The sequence below is a fragment of the Solea senegalensis genome, linkage group LG4 (genome assembly GCF_019176455.1).
Source record: "Solea senegalensis isolate Sse05_10M linkage group LG4, IFAPA_SoseM_1, whole genome shotgun sequence".
In the NCBI taxonomy this organism is placed as follows: domain Eukaryota; kingdom Metazoa; phylum Chordata; class Actinopteri; order Pleuronectiformes; family Soleidae; genus Solea; species Solea senegalensis.
The window spans coordinates 15,489,884-15,509,993 of NC_058024.1; the positions used below are offsets into that span (position 1 = coordinate 15,489,884).

The 20,110-nt window shown below is 39.5% G+C and overlaps 1 protein-coding gene across 8 annotated transcripts in view; it reads right to left on the reverse strand.

The window, feature by feature from the left end:
• The window catches only part of ptprt (protein tyrosine phosphatase receptor type T), a 216,343-nt gene that overhangs the window by 86,850 nt on the left and 109,383 nt on the right, over positions 1-20,110 (reverse strand). For 5 of the 8 annotated variants that reach the window (XM_044023696.1, XM_044023693.1, XM_044023699.1 and 2 more), the window contains exons 14-15: positions 11,752-11,788; positions 9,191-9,247 (exon numbers count right to left, since the gene is read on the reverse strand). In XM_044023696.1, coding sequence (XP_043879631.1) covers positions 9,191-9,247; positions 11,752-11,788 — 94 coding nt within the window. The remainder of the gene's footprint in view (positions 1-9,190; positions 9,248-11,751; positions 11,789-20,110) is intronic. The other 3 variants (XM_044023695.1, XM_044023697.1, XM_044023698.1) reach the window with 3 other exon arrangements.

A 20,110-nucleotide genomic window follows, 5' to 3' on the forward strand; every position in this document is an offset into this window, starting at 1 on the left:
CTGTTTATGAATATCAGGGAAGACAAAGAGAATGCTCACAGCTTCATAGCTTTGCCCAACACCTTATCAGGAGTCACTTTTCTGGATGTGAAAAATTTTAATTATTTTAATACGCACTTTTTTTTAAACGCTGCCAAGTTCTACACCCACAAATATAACATATTGCAGCAAGAAATTTGTTTGAATGTAAAGCACAATTTGAACTATATTAAAGTCAAAGTCTGAGATCATCGTTAATAAAAAAATACATTTATAACTCAACTAACAATTAATAATGTAAATTATATGAACTCATGTGACTTCAGAAATAATAATTTTAGACATTGCATTAAAATGCAGCTGGTGTGAGCTGTATATGAAACACATAATCCTTTTTCTTTACATCTTCATTAATACCCCCCTGTTACGATGAGGTGGTAAAGACATGTTTATCAACTATTTCATCAAAAACACCACCTTTTGTTCAAGGATGAATGAAAGTGAGGGGCTAACAAAACAGACGGACGGACGGACGTTCAAGGAACCTTGGCCCTTGGAAACCCATACATGAATGCACCTGTTCTCTAACAGTAGTGCACCATGCAGGGTCTCATTTTAACCTTCATAGTCAAAGGCAGCTGATTAATAGAGTGATATTGCTGTGTGGGAGTTCAGTTTAATCCTCTGTCTCACTCATCTTCGCCCCCTCTGCAATAACACAAGGCTGGGAGTGGAAATCCACAGAGATAAAGCCTTAAGCACCTAAACCTGGCACGCTTTGTAAAAGCTGCCACAGTCCTCAAAGACGTGCGGTGATGAGATATTCCCTTAAAAACCCTGAATGCCTTCAATGACAACACATTTACAGTCCTTAAAGCCCTGAGGTTGTTATGTTTTCTTGTCAAACAGGACATGTTGTTGTGTGATCGCCAATTTTTACACGAGCAGAGTTGAATCTAAAGAATACGCTCATTGCTCTGAAACATTAATGGATTAAACATCCATTAATATTGTTAGATGATACATTCTAAATTGATCTAAAGGTCTTAGTAGCGATGAGAACAAGTGATAATCTTTGAGCTCAATAACAAATGCTGCACTTTTTGAAAGCAGATCCAAAACTGTCAATTTCAGTAACTATATGATATTTCAAAGCTAATGGCTGACTGAACAAAAGGATAAAGGTCAGAATTTGCACTAAACACTCAACGGTGAATGAATTGTGATATGAATTTGGGAGGAGCAATCGCGATGTCTTTCTGTGAGCACAGATCTGTTCCCTGCACTCTTTGGCATTTTTTGGAAGCAAACTGCTACTTCAACCCAGACAAGAACAGAGACAGTGTCATCAAAATGGATGTTAGGTATACGGTCGGTTACGTATATGGTCCTCTGGTGTGAAAGGTCCAGAAAGGCTTCAGAACCAATGTGACGTTATTTATATGCAATGTCCTTCATTGCGCTCATCAAGCAATACTAAAGACCTGATTTATTTAAAGACTTCTGAAACGTTGGCAATACCATGTAGTGCCACCACTTTTATAAAGTGGCCCAATCTGGCTCTAAACTGGCTCTAAGGTGGCCTTTTATGTTTTTATGCTACTTTAAAATCATATGAATTTGCAGCTTTATATCTTGCTGTCACTAAATCCCTACCAGTCTTTTATGTATTCTATATAATTACAGGTGCGATACAAAAGCCTTTTTCTCAAACCAGCTGCTGGTATTTCTAGTTATATTTCTAGAATATTTCACACAGCGGATGAAAAAGATTCAGGTTTTCTTACTGTTGGATAACCACGTGTGGTAGGAATATCCATTTGTGGCTGGCTGTTTTAACACCATCAACACTTCACATGGCCACTGCCCTCATAATCAGCAGAGAGGAGCGTCTTTGACCTTACAGTTACACAACAGCTTCGAGCGGTCACGCTCACGCTCACGACAAGTTCACACACTACCGCGTGCGCTATGTCCTAGTAAACAGCCCACAGGAGTATTACACTTCCCCTCCTGAGCGATCTGTATCACAGGACACGTTATGATGTGACGCCATTTGTTCACACTTCACTGGCCCATGTTCTGATTGGGTTCAACAGTTCATAATGTAACAGTAAGGAACCCCATCTGGCAACAGGTTCAACTCAATTTAACATGGTGATTGGTCAGCTTGGGAGCCACTCAGCCAACCAGGCCAACTCTGACAAGGTTCTGACCGGGGCGGCCCGAGAATTGTCCATTAGAAGGGGGTTAAATCTGAGGTGAAGCGAGTTGGCCCTGCAAAACAGGATTGACTGACAACCGGTGTAAACAAAATATGGTGACACTGTGGCCTCATTTATTATTGTATTGTCATCATCAAGTAACAGGTGGCCCGTAAATACGCACAATTTATGAATCCATCTTGCTGTTGTTGCCTCCCGTAGTGGCAGGTGGTGAATTATTTTGTTGGCACACATTAGAATTCTAAAGAAGACAATTGTATTAGTAGAGGGCCTCCCTTTATACTATTTATCTGACCGGGCGACTAAAAAGTTTCCCAGGTGACTTCCGTTTTTTTTTCCGTAATCTAATTAACAAACATAGAGACTCCATAGAGAATTACTACACTATGGGCACCAAGACCATGCAAAGTTTAAGTTAATTTTGTTCACATCTCTATCATCTCTCTAATATATACTGAAAACAGTGCAAACCAATTGTTTTTGGTTACCTTGCCTTGTTACCACAGGTTTAAAACTTCAGGGCTGTGAAGTAGAAACCTACTTACATGGTACTGAATTACTGAATTGAGTTAACTTATCTGGCCCCATGTCGCCAACATTCCTTTAAATGTCAAAATCTTCAGTAAAGGCTTGATTTGTTATGTTTTCTCAAAATCAATGTTCTCCCTCTTTAAAACACATTTATAATTTCTCATATCACAGTTGGCAATGAATCGTCATTCTTGCTGAACACACCTTGTGTATACATGTAGTGGAGGAGGGAGAGCTTATGTAATGATGGCCATATAAGGGTTTCACCCTCACTGATGCCCTTCTTCTGTTTTGTTTATTTTCTTTTTTTTTTTAGCACCACTGATAGAGGAAATGTTTACACTGTTTACAAATATTTTACCTCCAAATTAACCTGCGGTGAAGAACGCAGGCTCCAACTAATTTAATTATACTCTACAAAGTTAGATAGAGCAGGATCATAAGTACGTGCTAAAATACTGTGTTGGAATAAATGGGAATTTGGTCCAGCCCTATCTCGTCTTGATGCAGAAGAGAGGAGGAACAAAGGTGTATTTGTCACATTTTCTATTTCCTTTACAACAGTGGTTTGCTGGTAATATTGACTTCATTAATCCCAATAAATCATGTATTCCTGACTGTGCAGCAGCAATGTGAGTATGTGCAACTATCCTTTTCATTATGCATTTCTCACGCGGACTGTTTTTCCTTTTAGTTGTAGAGCAGGGTGAAATTATCGGGGAGGAATTATGGGTAAAACCAGAGATATTAAAAGTATAATCTCATCAAATGGAGAGAAAATTGATTTTCCTAGCCACCAACGCACTGCAGCAGCCCTGAATGGCATATTAAATGTGTGTGTGTGCAATTGTTTGCAGTTTGTGTTTCAGCTCACAAACAAATAATCCCCCATTCAGTGTTGTTGTTTCTTGAATACGATTTTGTGAGTAATGTATGAGTGTGAATACAATGACCACTGCTTAGAACAAGGCATAATGTATTGTATGTGGTATATTTGTGTGCATATGTGCAGGGAAATGACACATAAATAACTCATGTTTCCACATCTTTATACAAAATGTGTATTTTCCACTACTGTGTGTGTATTAATGTTAAGATTTAGCTTTAAGGTATTTTTTTATCAGCAGCTGTGAGGTTCATCCTCTGTGGATTAGCGTGAGCATGGCTGAGTGTGTTTAACGGGATTATTAATCTGAACTATGGGGCCACAGAGCTTTTTGTGTGTGCATGTATGTATGGTTATGTCTTTGCACCCATGAAACTTGGTAAATGTGGTTTTGTTCAGCTTTGGGATTGTGTGTGTGTGTGTGTGTGTCCGTTTGAATGTGCACATGCGGTCAAACCATGATGGATTAACGTACCTTGAGTCTTCATGACTTTGTAAACAATAAAGCACACCAATACCATAATACATTCACTTTAAGTCACTTTAAGTATTTCATTTAAATGTTCCATCCTCTCTTCTCTTTTGAGCCTTTTGGAGTTAAGGGCTTTTAAAAACTACATGTTTTTTCTCTATGGCTGCTCACTGTCACAAACCATTTGCCTGATATAGGTCCAGCACTGACACTGAAACATCAAAAATAAATTGGAATATGGAAGACAGACAGTGAACAAGATTTGTATTTGCTATATTGTACCCGTTCTTTCTGTGTATAATTAACAATAGATATATGAAGTGTTTTGTTCTGAGTATTATATCGATCTTATACATCATACCCTAAAGTGGAAACTTTCAAAATTGAATTGTGATCTAATTTAAAATTAGCTGCTTTTACCAAATAATACCAATCTGGCGGGTGTCATTGATTATTGATGATTGTACAAAAATATGCTTGAAATAAAATTTCTGGAGGTAGACGATGTATACGTAGTAAGTGTTTCTATGTTTGTCTCAGTGTGTCACACGGACATCAGAGTAAGAGTGTAAACCGTCTAAGGCTTCATGCTTTGCACCCATTTGCTTTCTGGTGTTTTAGCTGAGAATTGACCCATCCCACTCGCCTCATTCATCCCTCTTTCCTCCTCTCTATCCCCAGATGCTAGTTGAGTCCTTTATGACCTGGTCAGATTTACAGTACACATTTTCTTGCTTGGCAGTGGAGCAGATTGAAAATTCTGTTGGAAGGGTGCACTTAGCATACGGCAACAATTTGCCACAAGGTCTGTCTAGCAGAAAGCGAGGCAGGTACCTTTGCATACAAAATGCTTCAGTAGGAGGGAAGAGAACCTTGAGTCTGAGTCTCTGCTGCTGGATCTGTACCTTTCTGCCTCTGTGACTTTCTTCAAGTCTGTCTTTGTCACCTTCTGTCAGTGTTTTTGGTCCTCTCCTTCTCTCTAGGGTTTTATTTATTTAGAGTTGCTTTTTCACTCTGTATCTCGAGATTCTGTTCATCTGTATTTCTCTGTCGGCTGTAGAGAGCTGTCTCCCTGTACAGCATGAACAGCACTTCATCCACTGCTGACTGGTATTGTGACCTTAAAATGCCACATCATCACCAGAATTTCACCCACAAAAAAGTAGGTAAAAAAAAAAAAAAGGCGCAGAGTGAGTCACTAAGCAGCGAGCAGGCGGCACTTGGTTATAATGGAAACATAGGAGGAGGATAGGTTTTAAAGAGCAGTTCATGTGTAGGTTTGTGTGTGTGTGTGTGTGTGAGGACAAAGACAATTCAGATATGATTCCTACGGCGTTTGACTTTTGTAGCTCAGCCACTCGCATTCACATCACGCGCACACATGCGTACACAGACGGCAAGCCACATGTTGCATCAGTATTACACAGCACCGGAGTCAGTTACAACACGACTCTGTACACCAGCAATTATAATCAACCTAAGGACTAATGGCAGTGGGAATTGGAGATGACATATAAATGAGAGTATGCACGGCAAGGGGTGGGTGTGAATGCTCTTGTGAACTCCAGAAGCTAAACATGTGCAGGGCATACAGACACTACAGATGGAGGAGTCTCACTCATCAGCACATGCTGCACTGTGGCTCAATAAGAAGAAGAAGACAAAAAAAAAGCATCACTTTGCTTCAACCTGTCAAAACAATAAAATGATCTGTTAACTGAAGCTGAATACAAGATACTGGAGCTGTATTCACACTGCAGGCCCTCTTGTTCAATCATATCTGTCTTGGTTTGGATGATGTAACTTAGAACTGATATGGTTGAATATTAAAAAGACAAGCGTGCCAACGAGTAGAGCAAAGGCATTTTCAGTCATGTGGGTACCACAGTTTTCTTTACACAGCAGTGTTGCCAAATGATGGCAGCTGTCTTAAAATAGTGAAATGTACCTTTAATATGCACAGCGTTGCTGAAAGACGCACGCAGTCAGTCAGTCTAACATCTCCTTGCATTCGGAGTTGTCTCAACTGCAGTTTGGTTACACGTGATCTCATGTTCATTTTATGTAGCGATGAAACAATCTAATTAGGTTGATGCTTGTGTTTAAACTTCTTCCACATCTTCCAGGATGTGTCAATCAAGTGATAGTTTGGAGTTTTTTTTTAAGTGGGGTTGTGTGAGATATTTATGCATACGAAACAAACAGAACAGCTCTAAGCTCTAACAATTAAAATAATGTGCATGAATATTGAAAAAGAAATAATATGTTTGTCTGTTCTGACTTACTTTCTTACACCAAATGAACAAAAACTGTGATTCTTACTTCACATAACATTGGGGTTGACGGTCTGTATGACACTGACCCATACATCCCCATCTTCAAAACGTAACAAACTATTCCTTTAATAGCTACCAAGGCGGCACTGATTCACCGTGGTGATTCATATAGTTATTCTGAAGTGATCCAGAACAGGGCAAACAATTCACGCAGGTGTCTCATCTAATTTATTCTGCAGTGTAAACTCAGCTTTACATAACTGTGGTAAATAAAATTTGACCAAACTTTGCTTTTAATGCAATGCTATTTAGAATACAAACAGTATTTCTGAAGGACTTAAGTAGGCGAGATGAGCAAAGTGGGACTTCTGCCACCTGGCTTGTGTCATACCGAGGGAGTGTGACATAACACCAGGGCTGTGTTCGCTTCACTTTCAACCCAATCTCTTCAACAAAAAAAAGTGGAGCGACAACACAGATAATGTAGTTAACAACTACAGCACGTAGAGTATATTTTTACATGTGGACACGGGTATCATGACCGAATTTGGATGTTGGATCCGGTGAAAGGAAAGGAGAGGAAGACTTTTTGACGTCATTGTCCAAATTGATCGAAGTGAAAGTGATGCGATCATAGAACAGACAGCGTCAAAGTGGAATCATGCTTCAGTGCTCTGGGCTCAGACAACACGAGCAGAGTGACACAAGTGGATTTAGCTGCTGTTACTGCAAAGTGCTGACTGAGAAGTAGTGAAGACAGGTAACTCGGAGTGGATGAAGGTTTATTCTAATGGCGCAGTAATCAGGCAGTGGCCGCATACTGTCTACGAAACAGTGAAAAGTGTTAACTGATCAAGTCTGACCTGTTTTTATGAAATAATAATTGTGACAAGATAAGGTTTTTCTTCACCGATATAGTGACCCCACTTCACATGTATATTCACTCAATTTAAGATTTCGCTTGTGTCCACAGTTGTGCATGATATGCATAATTCTTTGTGCTGAGCTTCGCAATCCCAATTTCCCCCAGGACAGAAAACGTTATTGTATTCATGTGAAGTCATCTCATATCCTTGACAAATAACTGTGGCAGCAGTTTACCATTGTGCTTGCCGCTCACTGATTCCCCGTTGTGCCCCCATTGTCCCAAGTCAACGCTTTGATTGTTGTATTGTTGAATGTCGTTCACATTGTGCTGTCACGTCTCCACTGATAAAAAAAGAAAATAAATAATAATAATAATAATACCGAAATGCATTTGCATGAGTATGGTTTTCAGAAAAGTTCAGTAAACAATATTTGGCTTTTGCGTTTCCGTTGCAAGTGGACGGCTGAATTTTAAAAGGCTGTGATATGAATAATCAATAAGAAATAGAAGAGTGTGGCCAATTTATTGGTTAGTCAAAAACAAATTAGCTGATATGAGGCTTTCATGGACAGGCTGCTATCGGTATTTGTGTCTGTCGATATGAAAACCTATTTAAAGATATAAACAAGACAGAAAAAGTCTTTTTACATGATTACAATAATCAAAACCGTCTTGACACAGACAATTACAGTGCAGAAAGATGTCAAAGTATGCTTCGAAAATGGTTTTCAAAAAGTGTTCACTTGCTTTAATCAAGTTGTGCGTGTATATATTTGTTTTTATTTTGTGTATGAGACTTGAACATATTCCTGGGGTTTTAAAAACACATCTCAGGAGTTACTGCTAAACACTGTTATTGTCATCGGCCACCAAACATACATGTTATTCTTATAGTATCATTTTAAATGATATATGATTTTACCACATAGGCTTCATTGTCATTGGGTGTCATGATAAGCATATTGATTTTTTTTATTTTTTTTTTAACATCACAGAGTTTTACCCCAGTATTATTGAAGCACATTAATTGGTAAGACATCCTTTAAAGGTTAGATGTCTCATTACTAAAAGTCACACATGTATTTAAATGCCTTCATTGCAGCTTTGCTGAAAAAGGTAAAACATGTTTTCTCAGTTCAAGGCAGCTTCTTCAAAAATAAAAGTGGAAGAATGGAAAACATATCAGGCGACGCTTGAAGTGATCCGCTAAGTCTGTGAGCCGGGCACAAGTTTAAAATGTCAGAAGCATAATTAAGTACAGTATTTGACAAGTTATGACAAATTGTATGTTATATGTCACAGGGTGTACATTATTATTCAAGAGATCATAGCCGCGTCATTGATTTGTTGAGGCGGGTGTTAAGTTGATTGAGTTTGGCTTTGGGTTCCAGCAAAATCTAACATTTTTTGAATCGGTTTCTGCTTAAAAAAAGGTGTTTCAGTTATATAGTGATATAGGGAGCCCAACCATCACACTTTTTCAGAACTATGAAAACTAAAATGAAATGTCACGTCATCTGACCAAATTTTGATGAAAGCAATTTTATATGTGCATTTTGTGTTGTGTTTTATATAATTTTGCACGAGAAGTGATGATAAGCTATAAATAGATGGAGGGAAATCATTACTTAGTACATTTCTGCTCTTTGTCAACACACTTGTTAAAGTGCATGTGTGTGTGTGTGTGTGTGCATGCAAGACAGAAAGTGGAGGCTCAAACACAGCCAGCGACATTCAAAGCACAGCAAACATGCAAACAACTGGTAAGATGGCAATAAGAAGGGAAGACATAGAGAAAAAAGAAAAAAAGAATAGATAAACAAGGAGAGGGTGGAGGGCAGGGGACAACAAAAAATAAAATAAAAATGGGTTTGTGTTGTTTTCATGGTTGTACTGCGATGAAAAAAGTTTAACATAGGGAGGAAAATATTCTGCCTATAAAGCAGTAATCACCTTCGCTTGGGATGACTAGAATGTACGGCGTTGTTATTTGTCCCCTACCTATTACCACTAAGGCCAAGGGCCGCACGTCCCGCCGGAAAGCATGAGAAAGAGAGAGGGAAGAGAGAAAACAAACAACAACAAAAAAAGGAGAAAAAAAGAAGAAGAAAAAGGTCTAAGAAAAAGAGACGTATAGTTTTCTTTGTCCATTTCATCAACGTTTCCCTGGTTCTCAATTGCACAGTCTGTCTTAGAGGAGAGAAATTACATAGGTGAGAGAGATAGCACTAGAACAATGAGATCAACTAGCACTGTGTGTGAGCTGGGATGGGACTGGTCTTATTGGCAGGGAATAAGCGCCAATGAACATCTTGAGTAGTCCATTAGAGGGAAAAAGCGGGACAGATGTGTTGCTGGTGGGTATGTTTATTACCAAGGAGTGAGTCAGTTGTATTGTTAATAAATCAAAAAATCAAAATAAAGGGAGGAGGAAATGGAAGACAAAAAGAATGAAATGATGTTTGAAAGAAAATCAAACTATGGCGTGGCAAAGTATGCGCAAAGAAAAAAATCTGCTATAAAGTAAGATTAATTCACCCAGAAAGAAGAAAAAAAGTTCATCAAAGCTTGAGTCCCACATACTCAGATGTGTGGTTATGGGATAGAAGTCAACCATGAGCTAATAAAGAAAACTTCAACTGCAACAATAAATGGCAATGCCAATGTCTGATTTCTGTTCAAGTAATAGTCTTTAAACTTTTTCTTGTACCCAGAGTAATTTATAGTTGGAACTATTTCCAACATAAAGTAGAATCCGAATCCACATTTTGAATGTTATATTTCTACTTTAATGGGTTATAATTTGGAAAATGGGCTAAGCAGGCCTGAAAAACAGCAATCTACTACATATAGTCAGCTTTAGACTGGTAGGTCCTCAGGATGGCCAGTGTGGCTTTTCCATTAGGGACAAAGAGGGCTATTTCAGGTAATAGCAAAAGGCCTCTATTACCTGAGCAGCTGAATACACTGATTAGAACACACTGACACAGACAAGTAGCATTTATTACAGTGTTCAGCTGCTGCAGTATGTAGACAAGCAGGCACTGAAACAAAATTAGTCATTAGCAAAAATAGCCATCTACATTGACTCAATTAAAAAAATATAAAAAAATAAAAATGTTTCTGGGTACACAACTCTAAATACAGAGAAAAAGAAAGACAGCCACAAAACTAAGTGCATGTCTTCTCTCAAGCCCACACACATGCACACAGACAGAGAGCAGTATCTACACACTGTGGACTTCCACCCACAGCACTACCTACTCAAAAAAAAAAAAAGCCTGGAAATGGATGAGGGGGAGAAAAATAAAACATATTAAAGTGAAACATGTGCACAAGTGAGCAATAAATGCTTGATGCAGAAGAAAAATAATAAGTGAGCGCGGGAGACAGAGGGAGGAGACATGAAGAAATCAAATCAATGTATAATGCCGATGAAAACATAAAATATTAAAACAAAGACACGAGGTGAGGAAAATCAATAGCAAGCTGAAAAGCTTTCAATGCATATTGCTTGCCACACAAATGGGCGTATTTGCCTGCGATGAGCAGCAAATAAAGATGGGCGACATGGGGGAAGCAAACCAGAGTAGGATGAAATCCATCCATCGGGTTTAATGAATGCAGTGCATCGATGCGTAATGGCCCTGGTGTTCTACTTTATACACTGGTGAGCAACATGGATGCAGTGTGAGATGGGAAATAGAGGGAGGAGGATCAAGAAGAAAAGGGGAAAATGTGAGACAGAAATGGGCAATAAACGGGAGATTAGGAGAAGAGTAGGAGAGAGGATGCTATGCAGCACAATCATGCAGGATAACATGATTAGGATGTAGGATTGCCTGGGCTTAAGTTTTAAGGGTTCACCTCTTTTAATGGAGTATGTGTGTGTGTGTTTGGCCCCATTCAGATGTGGTATTAACATCCTTAGTGATCCAATCACATGCAGACAGAGTTGAGTAAGACTCTTCACACCTGGCATTTAAATACATCATCTCCTGTGACCACATGAGATCAGACGTGGTTTTCGTCGTATGACTGTTTGCAAGTACAGTAAGTCTGACTGTACAGATGTGTCTGTTGTCAGGGAGTTTGTGTGTGTGTGTTTGTGGAAAAACAAAATCATGTGACAGTCATTAACATTGAGGCAGTGTACAGTGTAAAAGGTTTAACTGCAGAGGGTCAGAGGTTGGAAGTCTTTCCATACACAGTCATGTGGCCATGTGTATCCTCAAACCCCCCTCCATGTGTCCATTGTGATTGGGGATGGGTCCTGTGTTGTGATTGGGACACATTCAGAATGTACCAGGAGGGTTCAGATCTCCACTCAGGACGGATGTTAGTACCAGGTGTGAATGGGGTCCGCGTATGTGCATCTCATCTAAATACACTTACACCACGGAGACGCTAATCTAGGGGTTGTGTCAACACTCATTTTAAAACATCTCCCGTCGGACAAGTCAGACAACATCATTTAACGACATACTGAGTTATCAGTGGAAGGGTGATCATACCTTTGTTAGCCAGGCGGACACAGTTGATTTTGGTTTCCTGTGGAGAAAAGACAGAGACAGGTATCCTTGTTCAGTGATTTGTAAACATAGCAAGTCACACAACAACAACGATTAACTGAAGTTGCTCCTTTGTCTCGGTTGGCGGACTCTGAGTGGGGTGTTTTTAAATGTGCAAAGTTTCAGCATCTCTGCTGAAAAAGACAACAGGTCATTCCTCAAAAGCTGCTTGTCACTCTGCGCTTCGCAGGCACGAGTCAATTCACCGATTTCAGTTCAATTAAACTCATGAGAGGAAAAAAAAAGTGTGATTGGGCAATACAACGTGCATTTAAAAGACAAGAATGCTGACACCTGGAGTCTTTTGTTATCCTGAACAGAGCATTTGAAAAAAAAAAAGTGTTTTTGCTTGCGGGGTTGTCAAAAGGCTCCGACCATCGACAACTCAGGGCATGAAAAACAGTAATCATGTGACAAACGATAAAATGCTAGTGCTGTTAAATGGTAACAACAGTCCAGTGCCACATACATACAATAAATGAAGCTATGACAATGAATAAAGTGCACAATAAGATGATCAGTGAGATCACGAGACCATGACAATAAGTCCTAATTTTCTCATATATACTCTTGCTTCACTTCCTTCACTCACACCTTTGTTTTAACACAGACCAGAGTAAAAAAACAAAAACAAAGGTGTAACTGTTCAAATGATACCATTTTTTCCCTCCCGATACCGATTCCAATACTTGTGCTGTGGGTATCAGCTGATACAGAGTACCGATACCGATACCAGTGTGTTATAAAAAAAAAATATCATACTACGCCTGCATGTCTGTGATATGATTATCATTGGTGGTAAAGTTTGGCTCATTCTCATTAAACCCTCTGTAAAACATGGACGAATACAGCAAATGGACACCATTTATTTTTACCAGTGATATGTTATTTCGTTTTTCAGCTTGTACGTTTGTTTTGACTCTGGTCCAAACACCGCAGCACTGGCAGAGCTTCATGTTTCCATGACGACTGACCGGGAGAGGACGCGCGTGACATCATTTTTACATGACTCCAGATTGGTAAAATTAGTCTAATTTTAGTAACGCTAAACTTTAAAAACAGAGGCATACATACGCAGGACACAGGTACGCTGGTTAGTTGTCGCGCTGCTCTTTTCGTTTAATAATTGGACCGCTCCAGTTTGACTGTAGGCATGCTAACGGAGCTAGCGCAGCTGACAACGCTAACGGAGCTAACTGGTAAATACTGCCAAACCACCGACATGATGAGCTAACGTTAGCTCCTTGTCTACAGGTGCCGGGTGATCAGTTCTTCTTCACACCTCTTAAACAGCACAGCGCAACTGTTTCAAGAGCGGCGCCCACATGCCCACATTTTCGGCAGTATCTGAGGCATGGTATTGGAATCGGAACAACTCTAGTTCCATTTAGCTTCTTCAGTTTCACTGTGCATACCCTGACTGACATGAATAGAAACAGAGTGAATATTAATGTTAATAGTAAACCCTGTAACGTGAAAAATGCACATGCTGTAACAAACACTATGTATGAGAACTGAAGCAACTTAAATATGACTTTTACAGAATCTCCAATCAATACAATACCAAAAAAATACTAATCAATTCACGCCAGAGACGACATTGCTGTTGTTCTTGCTGTTGCATGTAACATGTTTTATTTCTTCCCATGTCCTGTGCGCCCACTGTTCCTGTCACTGTCTTTCTGATCAGCTGTCACCACCTGAATGGGCTGTCTGTTTTCCTGTATTCTATTTTTTATTTTTTTTTTTACATTCCTTCACTGCTCCCATCTTTTCCTCTTTTATTGGCCCTATGATATGCTGTTACCGTCAGTTGTACATCTAACCCACTTGTCATACAGAGAGTGGCCTCTCTCGAGTGTGGGACCCATTTGTCTTCATCAAAGATGACGACTACAAGAGCAGTGACGGTGTCACCTGTCACTTCAGGGCCTGAACAAAGTCACTCTTCAATCTCTGCACGTACAGATTAGTCCCCTGTATTTTAATTATTAAAACATCGAAACAAACAAAAAAGTTTTAAAATACACAAATGTCTAGGTGTATTTTTGAAATAAATGGAGCGAGAGCGAGATTTTTGTGTCGGAAAAGTTATCAGTCCTAAACACACCTTTTAAAAAAAACTCATATGAAAAATTGTTTGCAAGAAAAAAGGTTATTCTAACATCTGTTCGAGAAGCAACTCAACTTATAAAATAACTAATAACTCATTTCTATGATCATTTATTTCACGCAAACTCCATCTCTGGAGGCAGATGAGAGAAGAATCCCAAACAGCTACTTGATCAACTTTCCCCTCTACAGTCACCAAGACCAGGGAAAGAAGACTGGATCTCAAAAACCAAGTAAAGTAAATACAGAGTATAGATGTGAATCGGTGAAAATGTGGAGCTGAAAAAGCTTCACTTCTTTCACGTCTTTGATTCTTCATAATCAGCAGAATCCAGCCGCAATGTGAAATGGTTAGGTCTAAGATGTGATCACTGATTATACTTTAATATACCACTGCCATAAAAATATTGTAATGTGTTCTCAGTATGTAGATGTACGGAGCTGTTGATTGGCAGGGCTAAGAATCCTTCCCCTGACACTTTGGACCCGCTAAAAAGAAAGCAATGTAACCGTCACAGATACAAACTGACTGAATTCAGTGTGATATTCAGTTGTTCTAAACTATTTTGTCTGGGGGGGTATTTGTTTGTCACACACCGATGTGAGTTCTTTCTTTTTTGATCGGGTGCCGAATGTGTGTCTGCACACAAGTGTGTGTGTGTGTGTGTGTGTGTGTCGGGGGGCTTATGAAGTTAAAAGCAGGGAAGATGAATGTTAGTGGATGATGGATGGTCTGAGCCTCTGGGCTGGATCTCTCCACAAGACTTAGCACAAACACGTCTACATCTCTGCCTGCTTTGCATTCATCCGCCTGTCCGTCTGAATGACTGACTAAATGTCTGACTGTCGATCTCCATGATTGTCTTCTTTAATGGATTCCGTCTTTGGCTGAGGTGTCTAAGTGGACAATGTGACTGCGTCGGGTAAGTCGTAAAACAGAGACTGAATGTCACACACACAAGCCCATGTTTTGCAAGTAAAATGCAAAAAAAATAAAAAAAATGTAATTGCTTGATGTACATAATGAGTAACTACGTTTTTAGATATAGTGTGGTGACACCAATCTGTTTTGCATGTGCCTATCACACTGGCAGACGTGCCTGTTTATTCAACAAATGGGCACAGAGGGAATGAGATCAGCTCCCCGAGCATCAGCGACTTGTGTTTCCGAGACATTGGCCCTGTCCCGCTTGTTAACAGTCCATTTAGGGGTACTGGCTGTTCTTCACAGTCACTGTGAATAGAAGGGCTGCCTCGTCTTGGCTCATGCTAATGGACCAAACCTCAAGAGGTTGCAGGAAGCAAAGTTAATAAATGTAAGGCCAATTTATTGCCCTGCCTCCGTCCAGAGTGGCTGGGAGACGGCAAGAGGACGCGAGTTGTTTACAGTGGAGACACTGGGGAGACAGTGTGTGTCCTTCTGTGTGTGTCATAGTTAACTTTGTCGAACCTGAGAAGAATAATAAGCGTGTATGGGGATGCAGCTGCTGTGTGGTTGAACGCTCTCTCTCTCTCTCTCTCTCTCTTTCTCTCCCTATGCATCTGTCCATCTTTTGCCAGTGCTGTGAGTGGCAGTAGATATTTTAAGCCACGTGTTGTTGTTTTTTTCCTTCTGACTTTTAGTTATTATGATTGGCTGTTGGGGTTTCCAGGAAACCACTTTACTTTTCAGTTATTCACTTTATCTTTACGTCTCTTAACGCTTTCCCTTTTATGTCTCTGATCCTTCCCCAGCTTGACTCAACAGTTTAGCTCTGCTTGGTACAAATCTCCCCCACACATACATACAAGCTTGTGCATAAATAACGCATACCTGCCCACAAGCTAGAAGGCAAACAACTGTGTGCTTTCAAAATGCGCGGACACATACGGAATAGAAGTACATTTAGGGATTTGTGAGTCGACTGAGTGCATCTTGATTGACGTCCACTGACAGTGAGTAAAATGTCTGTGGTTTCCTCAATGCACTGTGCTTCAAATAGCTGAAGGCTTGGACTTAGTCCACTCGACACGCGTACTGCTGTGTTTTCAGCTGGATGTTTTTCAGCTGCTTATTAGAAGTAATCTGTGTCCATACTAACATACTTGACACATGTATATCATGCGCTATTGAGATATGCTGCGTAAACATGTGCTGGTATAACACGTTGCTTATTTTCTGTTCTGAGACTGACAAGTAAGTGTTAATTTAACACCGATTGTACAACACGCAGACAACACGTTTGCGCAAAGCGCACTCGCAACGGTTTGTGCAATCGGAACTAATCTAACGGAACAAAGTCAAAACCAATATGTGATTATTTTTGTACGATACTCGCGCAGTTGCAAGAAGCCGGCAAATCACCAATCTTTGTCACCAGAGAGGAGAGAGTTGGAAAAACACCTGTACATAGTTTCAATTTTTTGGCCTGTTTGTTTTTGGACATTGAGACAAAAAACTCAAATGTTATTTTAAATATGTTTTATGCTGTTCGAATTTCAAATTTAACACGCAAAATCCGGTGTTTGTATACAACTACAGTGTTTTTTCGACAGGCTTTTCTTCATTTTAAACTATTTAAACACTATTTAAATAACTGCCAGATATTGAAAGTTATTCTTAAATAATTCTTTAAAAATCCAGATGGACATTTTGAGGATTAGGTGTTAAAGGGTTAAGGGAATACATATATTACATAATACACATATATATATATTTTTATATGTATACATATATATATATTTTTATATGTATACATATATATATATATATATATATATATATATATATATATACACACACACATATATATATTCATATATATATACACACACACATATATTTGTATATATATATATGCAAGAGAACTGAATGAAAATATGTCATCACACTAAAATACAACCTGCTCTAGTGCTTTAAAACACCTGGGTAATGTGGACGGCAGGTGGGTGCATTACACTTTTTAGTGTGGAGATAGACTAAATAGTGGGATAAGGGGTTACATGTAGGTTATGTCCCAGCGAGACACCTGTGTGTGTGTGCGTGCGTGCACATTTGTGTGTGAATGGTGTTCATTGTCAGGAAACCTTGTTCAACCCCTTAGGGTTTTAACTTGTCAACATTTGTATCTTGCTGCATTTTTCACAGTGTGATGTTTTTCCATGTGTCCATGGTTCCACTCTATCTCCTTTTTATGTCTCCTCTTTTGTAACTCATCCTCTAATGTGACTCTAATTCTGTGACTTGTGCTTCCTCAGCATTAGAAACTTGAAACTGGGATCTGTAATATGGGATTTGATCTTGTTGTTTGGGGGCATGCCATAGCAGTTTGGTAAGATGTTCCCTTTTCTCTTTACCTATTTTTATCCACCCTCTTTCAATTGTTTTCCCACAGCCATGTCCTCCTTGACTCTCCCTCTCCATCTTTGCCTTAAGCATTATCTCTTCTTTAGTGTCTCTATCACACTTTTTAGACTTTTATTTCCCTCCCGCTATTGTTCATCTATCCTCAGTTATTTTTGTCTGTGTGTGTGTGTGCATGTAGTTTTGTGTGACCTTTGTGTGACATCACCTGACATCAGGGGAGACATCAAGTTTTCTACTGGTGAGCAGCGGTAACGTGCAGTGCACTGACTAATTGGCACAGTGATGGGAGATGAGAGACTGGCACCAGACTGCTGTCACCCCACAGGGCAATGGAAGAGGGAGAGGTAAGAGCAAAGAAATAGATGGAGAGAGAAAGAGAAGGAAATTAAGAAATATGTTTAAAAACAAAAAACAGAAAAGAAGAGGTTAGGATGGCGAAAATTAAAAAAGGAGAAGAAGGTAGGGGAATGACATGGAAAAAGAGAGGAATGGAGATTGAAAAACAACCAAAAAAACATATAAGCCCAAACAAGATAAGTAAAAATGTAAGGAACAAAGGAGGTTAAAGGACACATGGGGGGTTGGTGGAAGGAAAATGTGTAAGGCGAAAGTAAAGAGCAAAACAGATAAAAATGATAAAAAAATGGTGGGTGGTTGGCAAAATGGTAATGGAAAGGTAAAAAGAAAAAAAGAGATGAAAGTGAAAGAAAAAATAAAGGGGTGAAAGAAGCATGACATGTCGGAAAGTACAAACAAGGAGGTTGGGGGAGAAAGATAAACAAAACAGATAGAAGGGGTTAGGGGGCAACCTTTAGTTTTCCTCTATGAAAGTAGAGGAGGAAGAAGAGGAGAAATAAAATGTGTAGCTGTTTTTTCGTCTATTAGAAGAGCAGAGGCAGATAAAACAGCAGTGAGGAGATGAAGAGTGGGTGGTTTGATAGACTGATTTCTTCTAAATGTTCTCAAGAGAGAAATCAAAGGACAGAAAATAAAAAGTGCGTGGGAGGAAAGGGAAACCTCCTTGACAGGCCCAGAAAACAAACCAAAAACAGTGTCTATCTAAGAAAGACACTGAATGACAAACCAACTATGTCAGATCAAACTATGTCAAAACAGTTGTAAAAAATTTGTTCTTTTCTCTTCGATATGGCAGATTCACCACAAACAACCAAAAAAGACAGAGAAAAGGCCATATAGGTGGTTGCCTTTTCATGGAAAATAGAAACCACTGTGGTGCATGTGTTGGTTGAACACCTACAGCATCAAAATGCATAGGGCCGGCCCTGTACTTGATGCAAACTCTGATCCTGGATTGAATTAGTTATTTACTCTTCTTTGTCCTTACTTTCATCATCCACGTTCACTTTCTGAAAGCCAGAACTGAGTTAAGCAAGACCTCCTTGTCCTTCAACCACATGGGTGGAGTTCAAGCTGTTGTGAGTGGGCATTCACGCTGCTGAGTCCTTGAGGAAGGCACTTACAGTCCACCAGCTTCAGGACAGCTGCTGCGTGTCTGACCCTGACCACTGATTTTCCCATAAAGTGAGTAATAAAGGGGTGAGAAGGGCTGTCAGAGAATACTGGTCTGTTGCCAATACCCACAATTACCACAAATCAACCAATCATTTCGCATTGACTTCATTAAACCTTGACGTTTCCTCCATGAGGATTTCAGTGGCCATCAACTATTATCTGACAGCTGTGGTCTTCTGGTCTCAACATGGACAAAGCCTGCTCAAACTTCATTAGTCAAACTAAAAAAAACATAAGGTTGCCTTGTCCGTAAAACCTTGTAGTTCACCTTGAAATTCCCCATTATTATTATTACTAGTTTTGTAATAATAATGATAACTATGTATTGAACGTTTTTGTGCATATCCATTATTACAATGTCTTTGCATTACATAAAGAAGCTGTTGCAGACATTTTAACACCTGAATATGCATACCTATGTGTGCAGGGCACGCCTCACCCACCCTCAAAAAAAGAAAAAGAAAAAACAAAAATGGTATCCTCTCTTTGCAGACAGACTCCCCTCAAGAAAGGTCTGGGAGTTGTCCCAAACTGGGGAGGACACACACACACACAAAACAAACAAAGAAATAAAACTATGCATTATCCCTTAAACACATGGGAAAGAAAGGCAAAAATCCTCAAAATGTCACCCAAGTAAAAGGAGGGGTGAGGGGGTGGACACCTTTCCCTGCATGAGACCGTGTCTCTACGAGGTTGGGCTGGAGGGGAACTCTGCCTCCCCCTCCATTATCCTGGCGTGTCGTCTCTCGCTCTGCCTTACCCACACACACACACACACACACACACAGCATAATAATCTGAATACTAATTACGTCAAAAAGCCAGACGCGCGATATGCTCATTAGCAGTGGATATGTGTGCACACGCATGGGTGCGCGCATTCAAATACATGATATCCTGCTATTGTATATTCATATCATACAATCTTAACGTATTATTACTATTAATTATTATTGCTAATTCTAATTACTTCGCCCCATGTCAGCTGGGATTGGCACCAGCAGCCCTGCAACCCTCATGTGGAGGATAAAGCACTAGATCAGGGGTGTCAAACTCATTTTTGTTCAGGGGCCACATACAGCACAATTTGATCTCAAGTGTAAATAGTAAAATAGTAAAATAATAGCATAATAACCTATGAACAACAAGAACTCCTTGCTTTTTTTCTCCTTTGTTTTACATTTAATGAAGGATATTTTTACAAAACATGACATTTCTTGAGAAATATAAGTGCAATTTCAACAATATCGTGCCTAAATGTACTATTTACACATCACACTGAATCTAAAAAGGCACAAACATTTAGTC